The sequence below is a fragment of the Python bivittatus genome, unplaced genomic scaffold (genome assembly GCF_059951505.1).
Source record: "Python bivittatus isolate LINGU-HERP-01145 unplaced genomic scaffold, Pbiv_v1 ctg000440_np1212, whole genome shotgun sequence".
Taxonomy (NCBI): domain Eukaryota; kingdom Metazoa; phylum Chordata; class Lepidosauria; order Squamata; family Pythonidae; genus Python; species Python bivittatus.
In genome coordinates, this window is record NW_028277063.1 from 3069933 (window position 1) to 3087863 (window position 17931).

At 43.6% G+C, this 17931-nt stretch overlaps 1 protein-coding gene across 2 annotated transcripts; it reads right to left on the reverse strand.

Annotated features, from left to right (window-relative positions):
* Nucleotides 1-75: 75 nt before the first annotated feature.
* Nucleotides 76-8533, reverse strand: LOC103058275 (uncharacterized). Of its 2 annotated transcripts, none has more exons than XM_088142651.1 (5): nucleotides 8377-8533; nucleotides 7609-7741; nucleotides 4319-4572; nucleotides 3710-4213; nucleotides 76-1422 (listed from the first exon to the last, which is right to left on the reverse strand). In XM_088142651.1, exons 1-5 carry the CDS (start codon nucleotides 8416-8418, stop codon nucleotides 958-960), a joined length of 1398 nt encoding a protein of 465 aa, XP_087998777.1. In that variant the 5' UTR covers nucleotides 8419-8533; the 3' UTR covers nucleotides 76-957. The 2 variants fall into 2 exon arrangements, with proteins under 2 accessions (XP_087998777.1, XP_025019037.2); XM_025163269.2 differs by having other exon boundaries at nucleotides 4319-4575.
* Between the last annotated feature and the right edge of the window lie 9398 nt (nucleotides 8534-17931).

A 17931-nucleotide genomic window follows, 5' to 3' on the forward strand; every position in this document is an offset into this window, starting at 1 on the left:
GAGACTTTGTTCTAAAATACATTCTTCTCCCAAGAAATCCTTACCTCCTGTAATTAATAACATAACTTTGTAAGACATTTACTAGAAATGTTGGCTAGTTAAGGTGCAAGATGGAAACATGATTAAAGTGGCACTTTGGTGGTTTGAAAAATGTTCTGAAATTGCAGTAAATTTCAGAGCGTAGAAACTGCCTTGGAAGATCTTTTTTAAAAAGTTTAGAAACAGTATGCCAACCTAGCCTTGGAGCACTAACTTGATAGCCATTGATGACCCAGAATTGCACAGAGGGAGTACCTGAAATTCAGTGTGGGAGAACAGACTGAGGAAAAAGAAATGAAATTTGCCAAGCTTGAACCTGAGGGCTAGAACTGTTTGCTTTAGAAAGAACAGGATGATAAAATGATCCAGAGAACCAGTCTGGTGTAGCGGTTAAGACACCTGGGTAAAAACCGAGAGATGATGAGTTTTAGCCCTGCCTTGGGTAGGAAGCCAGCTTGTGGTCTGGGGCCAGTCCCTCTCTCTTAGCCCTCGGAAGAATGCACTGGCAAACTACTTCTGAAAAAGTTGCAAAGAAAACTTCAGGGATTTGTCCAGGCAGTTACCAGTAGTCAAGACTGACTCAAAGGGACCAGAAAAAGAAAAGAAAAGAAAAAAAGAAACCAGGTCTCCAAAAATTTCTAGGAAGGAAACTGGAAAGTATGACAATGCTAACACTTAATTGTAGAATCAGGAAAGCAATTTGGGGAAGCTTTTGAAATAAAAGTATTGTTAAATGTTGGGCTGTGCAGGTAGTACTGGAATTTTGCTTTGCTTGTTTTGTTACCTGGTGATCAAGGAAAACAGAAAAGTATAAATTCTAAGCAGGAATTCCATCTTACCCAAGCAGTCCCTGTGAGCAAAATGCAGTGTTGAAAGTAGCATGAGTTTTAAAGTCCTGAGGATACAGGAGTCCTTGCTCTAGGTTAGGCCCATAGGCTCATGCAGCAGACAGGCCAGGTAGCAGGAAATGATCCAGGCCCTGCCCACTTGGTCTTCCATATTCTGAGGGTGGACCAGACGCAGGAAGCGGAAGCCGAAAGCCTTGTCTGTTAGGCTGCGTAAACTCAGCACTTGCCTCTTGGCAGCCTCCTGCTGAGCTGTCAGCTCCACGTGTCCCGCCTGCAGGAATGGAGGCAGCGTGGGCAACTCACGGCCGGTTCCTGCACTGAAAGTGAGGAAGCCGCTGGGTGCGGCCAGAGCGTACCCGTGTGTTGAGTAGTGGGCCCGAGGACTCTGGGAGCCACCTGCTTTCCTTCGTGTCCTTCCCTGGGCTTCAAAAAAAAGCTCTGCGCAGTCCAGGGCCACCAGCACCACGTCATGATGTTGAAGTTGGTGTTGTGGCTTGAAGGCGTCTATGTAGCGCTTGCTGCAGGCAACTGGAACCTGCCAGTGGTGAGAAAATACCCGTTTGCTGTAGACCAACAGATAAATAGACATCTATACGCAAAAAGGTAGTGGAGAGATGGCGTATAATTTAGGCTGGGTGACTAACAACATAAGAGCAACTCTTGGGATTCAACTAAAGGTCCAGCATTCTTTTCTGACGGGAAAAGCAGATGCTTTGGGGAAGTCCATAAGCAAGATGAGTGCGCAAGGCCAGCCTCCTCTCTCCCCGCAAATGGGTGTTGAGAGGGTTATGTAACCCCTCCCTGTACCCTAAAGTCTAATCCAGTATTTTTCAAACTTGGCAACGTTAAGATGTGTGGACTTCAACTCCCAGAATTCCAAGTGGTCTAATGTGACAAGTGGAAAATAAATATATGGGAGTAATATTTACATTTAATTAAAAGCTTTTTAATTTAAAAACAGCTTTGTCTTGGCCCTGCTTGCTTTTTGGAATGCAGTCCTTGGTTAAGCCAAGGCTTTCGCTTTGATTGGATTCCTGTTACACCAAATCGCATTTCAGAACCTAAGTAGTGGATCCCTAGCATGATTTGTGAATAGAAAGCTGTTCACAATTGGAATAGGATTCTGTTTTCACTCAATACCCCGACTGCTGGTTCAGAATGAGAATCTGGTGGTCTAAACCTTCCCCAGTTTAATGCTTCTGGATAAATATGATGATGGGGGACCTAATCCAGGGTGAAATGTAAGCTGTCCAGGAAAATGTCATTCAGTGACATTCAGAGTCAGAAGTTCACTTTCTGCAAAGGATTATTTATCTTGGTACAAGCCTTGGATTTATTTTGACTGATCAAGGATGAAAATGGGGGCATAAATGCATATACGAGTCCAGGGAAAGTGGGGCTGAACTCTCACTGAAATCAACAGAAAAAGTTTGTGGCCACTTAGTATATTCCATTAATTCAAGCGATCCTTGAATGTAATTTAGATTTGAGGTACCGTATAGGTCAAACAGAAGAGCCAGCCTGGTGTAGTGGTTAAGGCCCCAGGCTAGAAAACGGGCGTTCTAGTCCCACCTTAGGCACGAAGCCAGCTGGGTGACCTTGGGCCAGTCCCTCCCTCTCAGCCCTGGCAAGAAGCAGGCACAGGCAAACCACTTCTGAAAAACTTTGCCAAGAAAACTGCAGGGACTTGTCCAGGCAGTCGCCAGGAGACAAAAACTGACTTGAAGGCAGACACGCAGAGATCAAACAAGAAACAAATTTTTATGCATAATTCCAGAGGTGGGGGCACGCTGCAGCCTAAGATTCGATCTTACAAGAAAAGTACACAATAGATCAGTGTTTCTCAACCTTGGCAACTTGAAGTCCACCCATCTTCAAGTTGCCAAGGTTGAGAAACACTGCAAGAGTCATGCGTGGGGTTGGATAAGCAGGGTGCCATGTGCTTTGAAGCCACTGGGGGGCACTGCAGAGCTCTGCTTGAAGGCACTCATCCCTGCTCTTATCAGCCACACTGAAGCAAGCAAAGCAATGGAGCTAAATATAATTCTCCTTACCCTCAGCTCCCTTTCCACTACTGTTTCTTTCCCACATTTGTTCCTTGAGCAAGTTTTTTTTAAAATGGGAGACGGCAGAGCCTATACCTTGTAAATCTGATAGCATCCTTCAGAGACTGGCGAAGGAAAGATTAAAGGGCATCACATAGAAAAAAAAGTTTTTGAAGGTGCACGTAGAATAAATGATCAGCCAAGTGTATTTAACACCTAAGCATTCTTCCTCAGAGGCCACTGATGCAAGTTTTTCAAAGGTTAATGCAAAATTCAACCTTTCAAGCCATCTCCACGTAATAAGACTTTTTCTTGAAAGAATAAAGGAAGGTAGCCTGGTTTAAACGATAAAAAACAACTTTATATACCTGAAAGGCAGTTAACCCTCAGTTTAATACAATTCCCCCAGAACAGGAAGGTAAGACGATTCCATTGTTAAATTTCAGCGCAGTTAAAATGATTTCCCCATTTTAAGGGCAAACTGTTCTGGGGGGGTTAGGAGGAATTCTTTCAGGTAAATACAATAAGCAACCATTGAGGAAGACTGAAATCATCAGAGAGGGAGAGGGAGAGATACATATACACCAACACACATACACATCAGACTCTGAGGTTTCCCTGACCATCCTTCAGCCAGGTTTTTTCTATCCTGCTTCAATATCTGACACAGTTCCCATCATCCTCAACTAGTAGCCATTAGCTCAGGATGAGGGAGATTTAGGGCAGCACATCTGGACTGGGGGAAGGGAGGGAGGGAAGAAGGAAGGAGCCACTCACCTGTCGCAGTCTCTGCTCCATGAGCTCCGTCCAGCTCAGCCAGTAGCGGGAGGCTGTGGATTCAGAGATATGGAAGCGAAAGGCCAGGTCTTGAAGAAGGAGCCCCAAGCGCAACCGGACAAGCACCAAAAAGAGCTGGTTCTCAGGGCTGAGGGCAGAGGGAGGACTGTTCTCCAGACTCTCCCCCTCCTGGAGGAAGTCCAAGAAGGCCTTGAAGCGAGGGTACCCATCAAAGCCTGTGTAGAACCTCAACCAATTGCTGTGAGTCTTGACACACTCAAGGGAGAAGACCGCATGTTGTGCTTGGGCCTCAAGCCGCCCCCTCAGTTGCTTGCTCAGTGAGAGGACGGTGGCACTGTAGGCATCCCGCTCCTTCTGCAAGCATTGTCCCCAGGACTCTGGCTCGTCCTGCCGGCAGCACAGGTTTTGGTCCTCAGTCTTGAGTTGAGAAACGTGTGCTCCAAGAGCAGAGAGAACCTGCCATTTCTCGGCTTCTGCTTTTTCCTGGAAGCAAGGGCAAAAGCCAGCAATGCAAGGTTCTTTCTCCCCTCCTCACTTCTCCACTGCTGGAATATTACCTGTACTTGGCTATGCACAGTTGGCCCTTACCTGAAGTTCCCGATACTGTTTTTCCTGGTCCTCTACAGTCTTCTGCAGGCTGAGGAGGAGCTCACTCTGGTGGGACACAGTGCCCTTCAGTTCCCTCACCAGGTTCTTCAGAGCTGCTGTTTCCTCAGGGATGCAGTACAGAGCATGATCATGGAGAACTGTCTGCTCCAACAGGCCGGGATGGTGGAGGGGCTGGCTGCTACTGTTTGTCCCCTCAGCTGCTAAGGCCAGGTCATCAAGACATGGGGCAGCTTCTGCTGTGGAGAGATGGGGCTCCAAGTGCTTTAACTGTCATGCTAATGGTCCAGGACCTGAGGATCTCTCAGGACCTACCACCTGTGAACCCACCGACATCCATCTCAATTGCCATTGGTACAGTGGGGAACTGTATAGTTCCTATCAAGAATTCTGAATGAGAGTTAAGATGTTGAATTGGGACAGGAAAGAGTCAAAACCTACTTTCTCAGAGTCGAGATAACAGGCCAGCTACTAAGATGGTATTCACCCAACACACCTTACCACAACTAGCCAATCACATTTTAGCCTAGTGTAGTGTGTAAACCAGGCTCTGTTGATTTACTGTGACATGTAAATGCAGAAAATTGGATTAAAATGAGTAAGCATGTGATGAAATCAACCCACTCTCTCAACTCCATCCTCAGAAATGTGAAGATAAGACAAAGTGTCCCTGCTTTGATATATGTGCCACCCTGAGCTCCCAGAGAAGAAGAATTTAAATGCAACCATTAATAAATAATAATAAATGAGCCAGGTTGTTGTGACATTTCTCAGTTGGATGAATGCTAAATTGCTTGAGGGAAGAAAGAACGAGCATAACCCATTAGAAATCCTGTCTAAATGCACACATTGTGGTCTTAGTGTAGCGTTTCTCAAAAACTCTTACGGTCTGGTTTTTTTTTAATTAACTAAAACCTGTTCTGTACCTAAAAAGTTGTTCTTCCATCCTGCCTTCCCACCAATGATTCCGACTTAACCCACTTTCAGGATAGCAATTTCCAATACAATTTCTTAGTGCAGAAAGGTAACTAACACCCCACTTCTAGAACTGTTTAAGAAATCTTACCTGGTTGAAGGGTTTTTAAAAAAAATTTGCTTAGGCCACTAGATTTATCATTCATGTTAACGATTATCAGGGGCTGAGCTGCCTTTTTATTGTGGTCTCGTATTTGCTTTGTATTTATTATATGGTTCAAAAAAAGCAAAATGCATTATATCTGTTTTTAGCTGTTACTCTCTGCGAGTTTCTCTTTGATACCAGCAGAGTAGGAAGTTTAATTAATGAGTTGTCCTTTCTGGAGCAAGTAATTCTGCTGGATTCTGCAGTGGGAGTGACTAATTTTATTTATTGGCTTATTACCAATCAAATCTTCAGCAGCTGGTTTGGCAGTAGATGTGCAGAGAAATGAAATTTTGAGATAGTCCTTGCTCAAAGCTTAAGGAAGTGAGTGGAAGGGGGAAGAACAGAGCAACCTTTCCCAAGCCGTGATCTCCAGAAGCCTTTGGGCTTCAGTCCCCATCATCTTTTATCTGATGGCCAGGCTGGCGGATTTTAAAAAGTTGAAGTCCACTAGATCAGCAGAGTACCAAGATGGGGAGGGTTGAAATAGAGCAGTGTTTCTCAACCTTGAGAATTTTAAGATGTGCGGACTTCAACTCCCAGAATTCCCCAGCCAGCTGGCTGGGGAATTCTGGGAGTTGAAGTCCCCACATCTTAAAATTCCCAAGGTTGAGAAACACTGGAATAGAGGATGAGGAATGAGAGTGCCAGAAAAAGGCAAGTTCTTTGATCCAGCCTATTTTTTCTTCTTTGGATAGAATTGGAATCCAGTTGCTTTCCTTTTCTCTTATTTCTGGTGGATCAACAAAGTCAAGATGGAGCCACAACTATGCAATCAAAGCCTTACCCCCTTTTTATGCGCATAACAACACAGATATAACAGGGCGAGGATTTGATCACATGGTTGTGGCCACCATCCCAACTTTTTGACAGACAGACAGATACCTCTGGATCCACCCAATCACCTCTAGCCCAACGGCTCCTTATTCTCACCACTCTAGGTGAAGTTGGTAGGAGGAGTAGGTGTTCTGGTGTGTGCACTTCTGGATGTATCTTTGCCACATGAACTCCAGATAAGCCTATAAACATCTTATCTTATTTGTCCTCCGATTCACCCATTTGTTGGCTTCATATACCAGCTATACTGGGGTGTATTTGTCTGAGGCTTAGCTTTATGCTTTAGCCCAGCCAATTGTGGTTTATTCAATATGCCACAGTTAAACTTCATGTGATACGTAAACCAGGTCAGGATGGTTCAGCTATTGTAATCCATGTTCTGATCATGGAGATGACTTGGAAGCTGCTGAATGGGCAGCAAATCTCTGATGCTCGGCATCCTTCAGAGGCTACCTCACATTAGCCCTACAAAAATGCAGTAGTTGCTCAGGCATTTCTGATGGGCCTTTTTTGTGGTAATGATGCTCAAGGCCTTAATACTAATAAGACACATATATAGATAAGGTGCTGGGCTAGAAACTGGGGGATGCTGAATTCTAGCCCCTCCTTAGGCATCCAAGCTGGCTGGGTGACTTTGGGCCAATCATTCCCTCTAAGGCCACTCCACCACATTGGGTTGTTGTGGAGAAGAGAGGAGGTGGGAGTATTATGTACCCCCGAGTTGTACAAAATATGGGTGGGAATAGTAATAATGCCTGAGACTCCCACGATGGTCAAACCTTAAGATCTGCAAGGAAAGGGCTCCTCTGTGTCCCATGGTTAGAAGAGGTATGTGGGTACACAGGAGAGGTCCTTTGCTGCTGTGGCATGCTAGTTTTGGAATGCTCTTTCCCTGGATGCCAGGTTGGCACTGCCATGACCTGCCTTTCAGTGCCAGGCGAAGATCTGGCATTTCACTCTTGCATTTGAGACTTAAGATCCAGGGTGCTTCCTCTTCCTTGTGCCTTTCCATCAGTTTTACTGTGGTTATTACTCTGTGTGTTTAAAGTAAGTTATAATTCATTTTACTTGTACGATTTTCTTTTCCTTTTTTATGAGTAGCAAACTGCCACAAGACCCTCTGGACAGCGGGCAGACCATAAAACACTTGAAATGAAAAATGAAACAAATCAGCAAGAATGGAAGAAACAGAATGTGTGGTTCCCAGAGATCCTTTCCCTCTGGCAGATCAAGGTAGCTCGGGGATAGTTGCATTGGCCAAGCCTCTTGTCTAATATTCCTCACATACTTGTGCAAAGAAATCAGAGGAAAATACCAAAGGCGTCCTGTGAGAGCTGCAAGCCGCTCGGCTTCTTCTTCTTCTTTCTTCTGGGCGGACAGGATCCGGCAGACGCCTTCATCTCTGGCCCAGAGTGTGCACCACAGTTGCACGCTGTGCCCGGGGGAGCCTGGGGGATGGGACGTGAAGCGGAGTTAGGTCGCACTAATCTATCAGGCGACAAATTGCCCTAATGCTGGGGACGATTTTGATTTTTGTGAATGGCTACCGTCAATTATCACTGTCTGCGTGTGCTCCGTTTCATTTCCTATTCCTATTCCCCATCTCCCACCCCAGACCAAGGTGTTTAATATGTACTTCTCTCTCAGCCCAAGACATCATGCCTCTGAGGAGGAGGGCGTGCAGGATAATAAAAGCATTGGTGACTTTTGAAAGTGTCTCAAGACTCTCTCTCTCTCTCTCTTTGCAATTGCTTCATCTAACTCACGTCCCCTGGAGTTGCTTTTCGGATCAGGCGGCTTATCAACCGAATGCAAACGGCCCCTACTGCGAAAGGCCCACGCGGATCAGCCAGCCTTTCCCAGTCTGTGGCTGGACTGCAACTCCGGTAACTGGCCGGGAGTTATGGGAACTATAGTTAATACATCGGGAGGGCCCCCGGAAAGGGGAGACGGGTGCGTTTAGAGTTCCTTGAACTGCAAGCCCGAACACTGATGCAAAGGAAGGGAAAAAGGGTTGGGGCTGCAAATACGAAATTGCACGCCTAGGGCTTCTAGGGCGCCACACCCTGTTGCAACGGAATACCTGCGAGAAAACGCTGTTGCTGCCGCCGCCGCCGCCCTCCATCGGCCCCCGCAGCCTCGTTTCCGATCCAAAATGGCGACAGACCTGAAACTGCCCTATCTCTTTTGGTGGCACGGTTAAAGCTGGGGCGGATTGCAGCCGAGGTTCCCACAGCCAAGATGGCAGGATCACGCTTCAAAGCGATGAAACCTGAGGAAAGTGGTAGGAGTTCCGCCAGGAGTTGGGTCCTAGTTGCTGCATATAACGCATGCCGTTCCTAGTTGCCGCATATAACACATTTCGTTTAATAAGATTTTGGAAGAGAGTCATTGTGGATAAAGAGGTTTTAGAGCCAGCAAATTTTCTTTTCTTCCAATAGTGTAGCAGAAAGGGCTGGCATCTTTATGGCTAAGATTTTTTTTGCAAAGAATATTTTGGGGGGGGGGGGAGAAGAATTTTGATCTAATCCAAAATTACAATTCTTACGCATCTCAAATAAAATTACCTGTCCAAAGTCACTATTCTTTAAAAGATGTTCAAAAGTTGTACTAAGTTCCCTAGGGTTACCAGATATCTGAACAGGCAAAGGAGGACATGGACAATTGGAAAGGAGGACAAGTGGGGAAACGGAGGACATGCTGCTTTTCTTGGTATCTGCAACAAAAATGACAGCGAAAAACTGCGAAAAAGATTCTTAGCTCTACATGTATATGGAATTACTTTTCCACCATCAGAAAGATTGCTTTTTCAATTGTAATATTTTTCCAATAACTCTTTATTTTCCAGAACATATTCTAGTGATAATATAAAATTGATGACAACGCATTTTTCAAATTTCACCCTAGAAAAGTATGGACAAGTCATGTGATCTACAGACAACGGCGATCATAGATTTGAAGGGGCTGGACTGAAACTGATTGCTGGAATTAGGAAATACATTAGATAATGTCAATCTAGGCTGCCAAGTCTGTTGATGGTCGGGGAAAAGAAAGAAGTAGATAATTTACAAGGTCACAATATGCGAAAGTTTGAATAACTGTTGTGAAAACTGTCCAAAATAATAATAATAAAAAGTTACTCAAAAAGCTGAACAATATTTGATATTAATGCTATGCCTGCCGGACAGAGGACATGAGGACAAAAAGGAGGACATGCCGGATGTCTGGTAACTCTAAGCTTCCCCAACCTGCCTGAGAGTTATGGGTGTTGATGTCCAACACATCTGAAGGGCACCAAACTGGGGGACCCTGTATTATGGCGCTGAAGTGTGAGGATGGAAAAAGGGAGAGTTGATGCCTCATGTTTCCTCCTGTCCCTTGGTATGTTCAGCAAAACCTCTGAAGGAGGCTGATGAAGCAGTCCAATACATGCACAAGCAGGTTGTGCGTGATCATGTCTTCCACACACATGCTTGTGTGAAAGTTTGGTTCCTAGTGCAAAGAGGAAAGATACTCTTACTTCATTTCTCCAAAAGGCATTAGTGGAAAGGAGGATAAGGCAACGTACTGGGAAAAAGAAAAGTCAAGTCCCAGGGAGCAAATTCATGTTCAGATAACACCTTCCTTAGGATAATTTGGTGGTCAGAGTTGGTTCTGTCAAACCAAAGTCTATCCTGTGATAATTAAAAAGGTGAACTCTGCAAAGTAGGACACTCTTGAGACTTAGCTGCTACAGGAAAAAAAAAGTACTACAAAAACCACATTTCATCAGAAATTGTACACAAAGAGTTTTTGAAGGCTAGCTGTCAATTAGCTTTCTCCTAATCAGTGAGATTAGGAGAAAGTAGGACTTTTAGCTCACAAACCCTTCCCTAACCCCTCTCCAAATTATTGTTAGCAGGATCTTGTTTTCTCACCATCTTGAGAAGTGAGACGACAAAGCAAGCTAGTCCCTGAGCTGAATGAATCAAAGCAATCAAACAGAATGATAAATTCTGGTTCTCCAATTTTACCTTGGCATCTCCTTTTACCTTCTTTGTTAAAGAATGGCAACTTTCATTTCTGCAGCGGAGTGACCTTGGAGATTGAAACGTTCCCTGCTGATTTCTGAACGTTGCCATTTTAAGTGTTGCATTTGTATCTATCTATTTTTCTTTCGCCCGGAGACTGACCCTAGGACTGACTGACCCTGTGCAGAGGGCTGAAGGGATAAGAAATTTCATTCTGTGAGAAAGCAAAGGATTTGGGGGCACGGTTTGAACATCTCCCACCCTCTAATTTGCTTTGGGCGCTGGACAGCATCCTGTATCAAGAACAGAGACACCATGGAAGTGTGAGGTGAAACAGGAGTGTCCATTATGACTTTTGATCCAAATTAAAGGTGAGGGTTTGGTTTTTTTTAAAATAAGATCATTCTTTTAAAAACGCATTCAAATACAGTACAGATTTTATGACAATTCCAGCTTCAGCTTCAGCTGAAACTGATGGATAGAATGGATATTATGGGGGATATAACAAGGTTGGACAAGGTTGGAAACCTAGATGGAAACATATTTCAGATCAGAATCCAGCAGTAGAATCTGGAAGAAGAGACATTGCGTGAGTAAACACGCCTTCTAATCTGTCCCTAATTTTCTTAGAATTCTACTTTTTCTGTCTCCATTTATCTGCATTTCTCTAAAACCATACAATGCATGTGAGACGGCTTGGCAGGAAGCATTTCAGTGGAAAACTTCAGTGAATATAAAAGAGGCTGAATCAACCATTCCAAGAACAGTAACTATTTCTGTGATCGTTTTAAATCTGATGGGAGAGAAAATCTTGGTCTCAGTTCGATTGTCAATGGATTGAAGCCAATTAGAAAGACAGATGTCGAAAGCTACAGGAAAGCAATTCCTTTGTTGGAACTAAGTGTAGTCATGCTCAGAGGTTAACAAGCCTCTGAGCTGTACAGATTTACAACTTCTGTCTTACTTTCTATCTGGTTATTCGTCAGATGAAAAAGAGGTGGGAAAAAATGCTGGGTGTGATTCTGGAAGAAATTAAGAAAAGATAAAGATCAAACATTTTGAGGCTGGGGGCCACACCTAATCTTCGGGGAGGAATGAGGGCTACAACGGGTGGAGTGATGTTGGTAGTATAAGGTTGCATATGTGAGTGGGACTAGGAGTTTTTGAATCCTTCCCTTTGGGGGAAGAAACAGAGTTTAATTTTGATGATGATGACGATCCGGTCTCAGAATGGCAGGAAATACTGCTAAAGTTCAGTAGTTATGTTTGAATGGATTCTGTAAGGCTGAAATTCTGTACATTAAGGCTGTAATTCTGGACAGCTCTGTGCTGTAAAACTCCAAAGAAGTGTGTGTTTGTGAGTTGCCACTCGTGGTATTCTGGATTTTTGCAGCCCAGATCTAGTTGCCCTGAGGTTCAAGGTAGAGTACTGCAAAAGTTTGGTCTGGGAACCAAATGCCATCTTGTATACAGGGCCTGTGATGAAGAAAGTATTGGGCAGGTTAGCTTTTGCTAAGTGCAAAGTAATGTCAGGAAGTCTTGAGTCAAGAAGCAATACTATCTGGTTGGGGAGAAGGAGTTTAAAAATATATGGAAGCTCAGATCTGTCTCTTAGTGAGGGAAAGAGCAGAATAAAAGAAAATGTGACAGGATCTTCGGATGCTGCAGCCATGATAGCTTAAATTTTGGTTTACACTTATTCAATTAAGCTGATTCTTAAGACATTTACAAACCGCCACATTCTGAGTCCCATTCCAAATGTTCCCCGGTTCCTGTCCTGCTACTGTGTTCTGCTTTACAGAGGATCTTTCTCTGTTTGACAACAATCCTTTAAGGTCCATCCAGTCAAACCTGGTTTAAAGAGAAAATATAAGAAGAAAACTGCCTTGAACTTGACCATCCAAAGTCATGCCCTGTGGAGAAGACTTAGGATTTCAATCTTTACAGTGTCATACACTGCACTTCTTTTTAAATGAGAGGCAGTCTTTCTAAATACACAGGTGCTCACTTCATACAAATAAGTTTCCTCTTTTTTAGGTATGCATTTCCAGGCCTTTGAGAGACTAGGAGAGGCCCCAAGGTGGGTGGGAGGCAATGTATTTGAGCACCTCCTCCCCTTTTCATTGCAATCTGTGCTAATGAATTCTTTTGCTCCATTGACGTCAATGACCCAGTAAATGGGAATGCCTGGAGAACCCCCAAGCATTGAAATAATTCTCAGTACTGTATTTCAGTTGATTAGTGGATCTGCTCTGAATGGGAAGTATGGATCTGTATGGTCAGTTTCAAACATGAAACCGTATTTGGATGAGACTATGTATTTGGGGCTCTAGCTCAACCCTGGAAGACTTAAGTTCCTAGAATTCCCAGCCACCATGACCATTTCTGAACATTTGGAGAATTAAAGTCCAAACTTCTGGAGGATGCTCAGACTGGGGAAGGCTGTCCTCTGCATGTTTTCCTTTTTTCCTCCCCACTGGGGCAAAAGTGTTTTATCATCTCGCCTACACCCTCCCCCCCAGGTTTTTTGCAGAACATCCAGCCCAAAGAATTACTTTGGAGGACTAAACTAGTTTTGTGACCTTATGACTTCCAATATATTCAGCAATTTCATGCCCTTTGATGTTCCTTTTTTGAAGAAGAGTTACTTTGACATCAGCAGAAATCTGAAATCTTCTTGCACTGGTTCTTGAATGTTGCCATTTCTGATGTTAGTTTTGTGTCCATGTATTATCCTCCTGCACAGAGATTTGCAATGAAGAGGGCAGGCGGGGTGAGAAATCTCATTTGTGAGTGGACAAGGAATTTCAGGACATCTTTCAGCACGTGCACTTATATTCTGACCTTCTGACTTTCTTTGTCAGCTGCATATCTTTCCTAGCATGGTTAGGAATTAAATCTTGGAATCTCGAATACACCTTTCAGAATAGTCCAGAGCTCTGAAAGTGTGAGGACAAAAAGCAGCGTGCTTGATGTGGCGCGACATAACTAGCAGTGTATCGTTGTAAATGGGATGTTTTAAAAAATGTTCATCTTAACTTGATGACAGATCTAAATTTAACCATCTGTGCTAGCTCTGGGTCCTTCTTTGAAAGGCATGGAGAGTTATGGAGACGCGGGGACTGCCTGGTAACCATCTGATATTCGGAAAGATGCTGCATTACTAAAGACACCATTCTGGTCTCATATGAATCAGAAGTGATTAGATTCACACCAAATAGGGCTTTGGAATGAAAGATGGGCACTTGCCCTGTTTTCCACTAGGCACTATGACACTTCCCTTAAGATGTGAACCCCTCCTCACGTTCCCTTCTCCAATATATCAAAGAAAGAGGAGGAATTTAACTCAGGCCCAGAGTAATGAAAAGTATTACAGATTTTGTCTCTTGCTTACTCTAAAAATTCAATCTTTCAGTATCACAAAGAATTGCAGCAGGTTCATTTTGTTCAGTGTGTTTCTTGTGTAAAAACGCACTATCTCCCTTCCTCATCTTGCAGCTACAGTGCCAGCGATGGTTTCATCTACTTGTTCACCTTGCTGTGTGGTATGGGATATCGTCTAATCTCTTTCCAAGAAGACAACACGCCCAGCGCTGCTTTAGTCTCCTGGTGCAGCCCTCTTTAGGGTGAGTCAATCAACTGTGTAACCTTGGAGAAAATCGTGAAATCACCTAGGGATCAACTGGGCAAACAATTGTGCACAATCCAGGTAAGCAGGAAAGAGAGCTGCAGGGGGCATAGACAGCCGTGCCAGTGCTTGAAACCAGGAATATAAAGGGAGAACATCTGTCTTCGGTAGACCTGTTTGTGGCTCAGACAGGTGAGTACCTGCAGGAAGCAGGAGAAAGCTGTATCAGGTTACAGTGAGTGTCAAGTGATGGTGGTGGGTTGACTGTACATGGGTGTGTGCAACATCCAAGACTTAGTGAAAAAGTTAGGGTATGTGCAAGAGGTAGGTGTGTATAAATTCACCTGGAATGACTGCCAAAAGGATAACATTATCTTCTGCATCTCCTTTATCTCTTGCAGGTTGGTACAGGGATAAGTAAGAAAGCGACAGGTTCTGTTTATTTGAGAAGGAAGGGAAGAAGGAAACAGAAGGGAAGAACAAAATGTAAAAAAGAAGAAGCTGAGAAAAAGCAAGAGGAAAGGAGGGAGGAATAAGAAAAATGGAGACACAATTAAAAACGAAGGAGAGGAAAATGGAAAGGGAGAAATCCAGAATAAAAAGAAGGCAAAAAGCAAGGCTGGGGGAAGGGGGAGGGAGAGAGAGAGCACACTAAGTGTAAAGCAGGACAGGGGACTTTTTTGGGGGGGGTAAGCTACAAATCCTGGCTTCTCTCACCACTAGCCATGAAGGATAGGATTCCTCAAAGTTGTTATTCAGCAACAACTAGAAGTCATGATGGATTCTCAGTTTCTTTTGTAAAGGAAAGGGGGGGGAGGATTGTCTACACAAATGGATTAATGAAAGGAAATGACCGTTTACATGCTATAGATAAACCAGTATTTCTTCTACATCCAGCTGTCCATAAAAAACAAAGCAAGGGAGGATTTCAAGCATCTGGACAACTAGTAGATGGTAGCAAGGAGGGACATGGCATTCTAACTCCTTGCCTAGATTTTGCAGCTGAGACAGGATAGCCTTTTGGGGGGGGGGGGAACTCTGGGCAATTTTCATATTTGTTTTGTTGTTCAAAACTGAGTGCTGGCCATGATAGAGTGACATCATCAGACAGGACACAATTGGAGTTTTCAGCCAGATTTAGAAAAATAAATATGTATTATGCCTATTGGAGCTTTAATTCGAACTGCTGTATCTTGGTTGGGTGGGAAGGAGAGGGCACCCACAGCGAGATCCTGGGGGGCTCCAAAGACAGCACCCCTCCCTGATTAAGATCACTCTACATTGTGGCTAGCCCCTAAAGAGCAAAGGTGGCTTCTCTGACCCTATCATCATATTGGGTGGAGGTTTAATACACCTTTTCTCAAACATCTACTGTGCAATCTGTTTGGTCTGTTATTTTAGCAACCTCAACCTCGTCTTATGACAACAAGAAGGGACTTCATTTGATCTATTTTGGGAGGAGCACTTGGCTTTCAAGGGGAGGGCAAGCTGGTTGGAAATGTCCATCCCTTGGGGCTACAGAGATTTAGGTGGCCAAGACATCTAGCCAACTCACCAAATGCAATGATCCCTTTCCTCAGGCAAGTAACTTTGGGAAATGTACTGAATGCTGTACATTTGGAGCGGCAAGGACAGAAATAGAGCTGGTGTGTTTATTTTGACTACTGTAGGTTAGCTCTTAATTTCTCCAGAGAACAGCCTGTGGGAGAAAGGGTTGCCAGGTTGTTTGAGATGTGCAACCTCTTCGGCGGGGGAGGGGGGGGGGTTGGTGGCTTTTGTCTTGAGAAACCTAGTCTTTTCCTCCAGAGGAACTTTCTACAAATCTCTAAGTCATAGCAAAGAAAATGGACCTTCAGCCGAAGGGCATAGAGAGATGAATTGGCCAGGAAGAGCAGCACCAGTAATGATTATGTTGATGTACCAATTCATTTGTTTATACTAGTGTTACCAGAGAAATACGTTGGGTTGGATTCAGATGGGAGATGCTTCCTAATGGCACTAGTAATCAAAACTATCACGCAGCTATTTTGCCTTTCCCTCTTTCTCAGCTTTCCTCTGCTAAGAAAATAGAAGATGTGGTGAGAAAACCCAGGAGTTTAGAAACGGATCTGCTGTGCATTAGTGTAAGCGGGTTTTCAGATACAACTTTTATTGTGGACAATGTAGTTAGTAAAGTTATATGGAAGAGACCAGATGATTGCATAATAAAAATCACAATGTTTGGGGAACTTGCAGGAGCAGCCATTCTTTTAACCTGTTATAATAATGAAACAGGTTAATTGCATTAATATTTTTAAATATGTATTTGTTTGATAATTTGAGGCATACTTCCTCCTTCTGATAATTTTATTAAAATTTTTTGAAAAGGAAGATAAAACGAATACACACTAATATAAAGTAAGGAAAAGAAAAGAAAAAGCAAGCAAGCAAAGGGAAGGCTAAAAGAAAGAAAAAAAGAAAAAGAAAAATAGAAAAGAAAGAAAAAAAGATATGAAGAAGTGGCTTCCAATCTTCTTTACAGCAGTTATAAGTACAATTATAAGTTTACCTCTTACTCTATGGTTAAGACATGACTGTCTTCTTTCTTTAATCTATCCTGTCTAGTCACCAAAACCATAATCATAAGTTCACTTTTTTCTGTTTTCTGCAAAAAGTCCATAAGGGAATTTGAGGTATATTTCCTGAGGTGGAAAGAAGTATGAATTATCTGCCTTTTCAGGGTTTCATCTGCGTTTGGGGATGAGGGATTCAAAGGGAGTTGCGTCTGATTCAGTGACTCAACTCTGCACTCATCCTTGGGAGATACAGTTTGGAAGAAGCCACAGACAGAACAGGGAATTGATCTAAATATGTTGCCTATTGAAGCATCCAACTCCAGAGATGCAATGGCTGAACCAGAAGATGGCAACTTGAGGAGTTGGGGGCCATTTTTAACATCTTGAGGAAGGATGAGGGCAGTGGTGAGTGGGAAGGTAATGCCAAGTGGGTGTGGACACTGATGGTTCCAGCATTTGGGGTTTTCCAGGTCTTCTTTTTTTAAGAAGTAGATTAAGCCTCTTTGGAGGAGTTTTTCCTGACTCAAAATGGGGAAAAATCGCGCCAATTATTTTCATCAGTGGTGGCTGGAAAGGGATCTGGGAGCCACCAAAAAGGATTTGATGGATAACCAGTTTGCCTACCTCTTGGTTAGAAGAGATCCAGGTTCAAATTCCCACACTACTCTGAACTTCATCAGCTTATCTCCAATGGTTGCTGTGAAGATAAAAAGTAAGTTTGGGAGAGGGGAATTTGTACTTCCCCCCAATATGTATTTATTTACAGTAGCTTTAACCAGCCTTTGAGTCAAGCACTGTATCTGAAAGCAGAAAGGAGAGGTCGTGTCCTCAGGCTTTCCGATAAAAAGGCAGGGTGCTTAAGGAAAGTAGGGGAGCCAAGAGGACAAACAGCGGCATGGGATGAGAGGCATATTTGCATATCCCATTTAGGGGAGCTGTTTCCCCTTCTGGCTCTTGTTCCTTAGCAGGTGGGCAAGACTTCTCTTCTTCTTTTGGCTTCTTCTTACAGTCGTAGAGGGGTAGAAAGAGTCAAGAATGCTTGTGTCTGGCAGCAGCTCTTGAATGGGGTCAAGCTGGTCTCCCCTTACCTTGATGATATTCCCCCAAAACAGGGGGAGTAGGCTTCTGATGGCTGCAGATGTATTCACCCCAGACCCAAACCAACATCTACTTTTCATCCCAGGGCAACATGCAATTAAGTCAGTGTTGTCCAAACTTGGCCCCTTTAAAATGAGTGGACTTCAACTCCCAGAATTCCCTAGCCAGCATGGCTGGCTGGGGAATTCTGGGAGTTGAAGTCCACTCATCTTAAAGGGGCCAAGTTTGGACAACACTGAATTAAGTGAACAAATGTTGTTTACACAAATGTGTTTTATTTTGATTCATTTACTTTATGCTTTATAAACACAAACCTGTTTCTGAAGGCAACCGGATTTTTGAAAATG

What these genes read in the sequence shown, in the direction of transcription:
- LOC103058275 (XM_025163269.2), bottom strand. Translation starts at nt 8,418, where the DNA reads ATGGAGGGCGGCGGCGGCGGCAGCAACAGCGTTTTCTCGCAG. An exon ending in GCAACAGCGTTTTCTCGCAG is followed by an intron (nt 7,742 to 8,376) that starts GTATTCCGTTGC and finishes CCCATCCCCCAG; the next exon opens with GCTCCCCCGGGCACAGCGTG. An exon ending in GCTCTCACAGGACGCCTTTG is followed by an intron (nt 4,576 to 7,608) that starts GTATTTTCCTCT and finishes ATCTCTCCACAG; the next exon opens with CAGAAGCTGCCCCATGTCTT.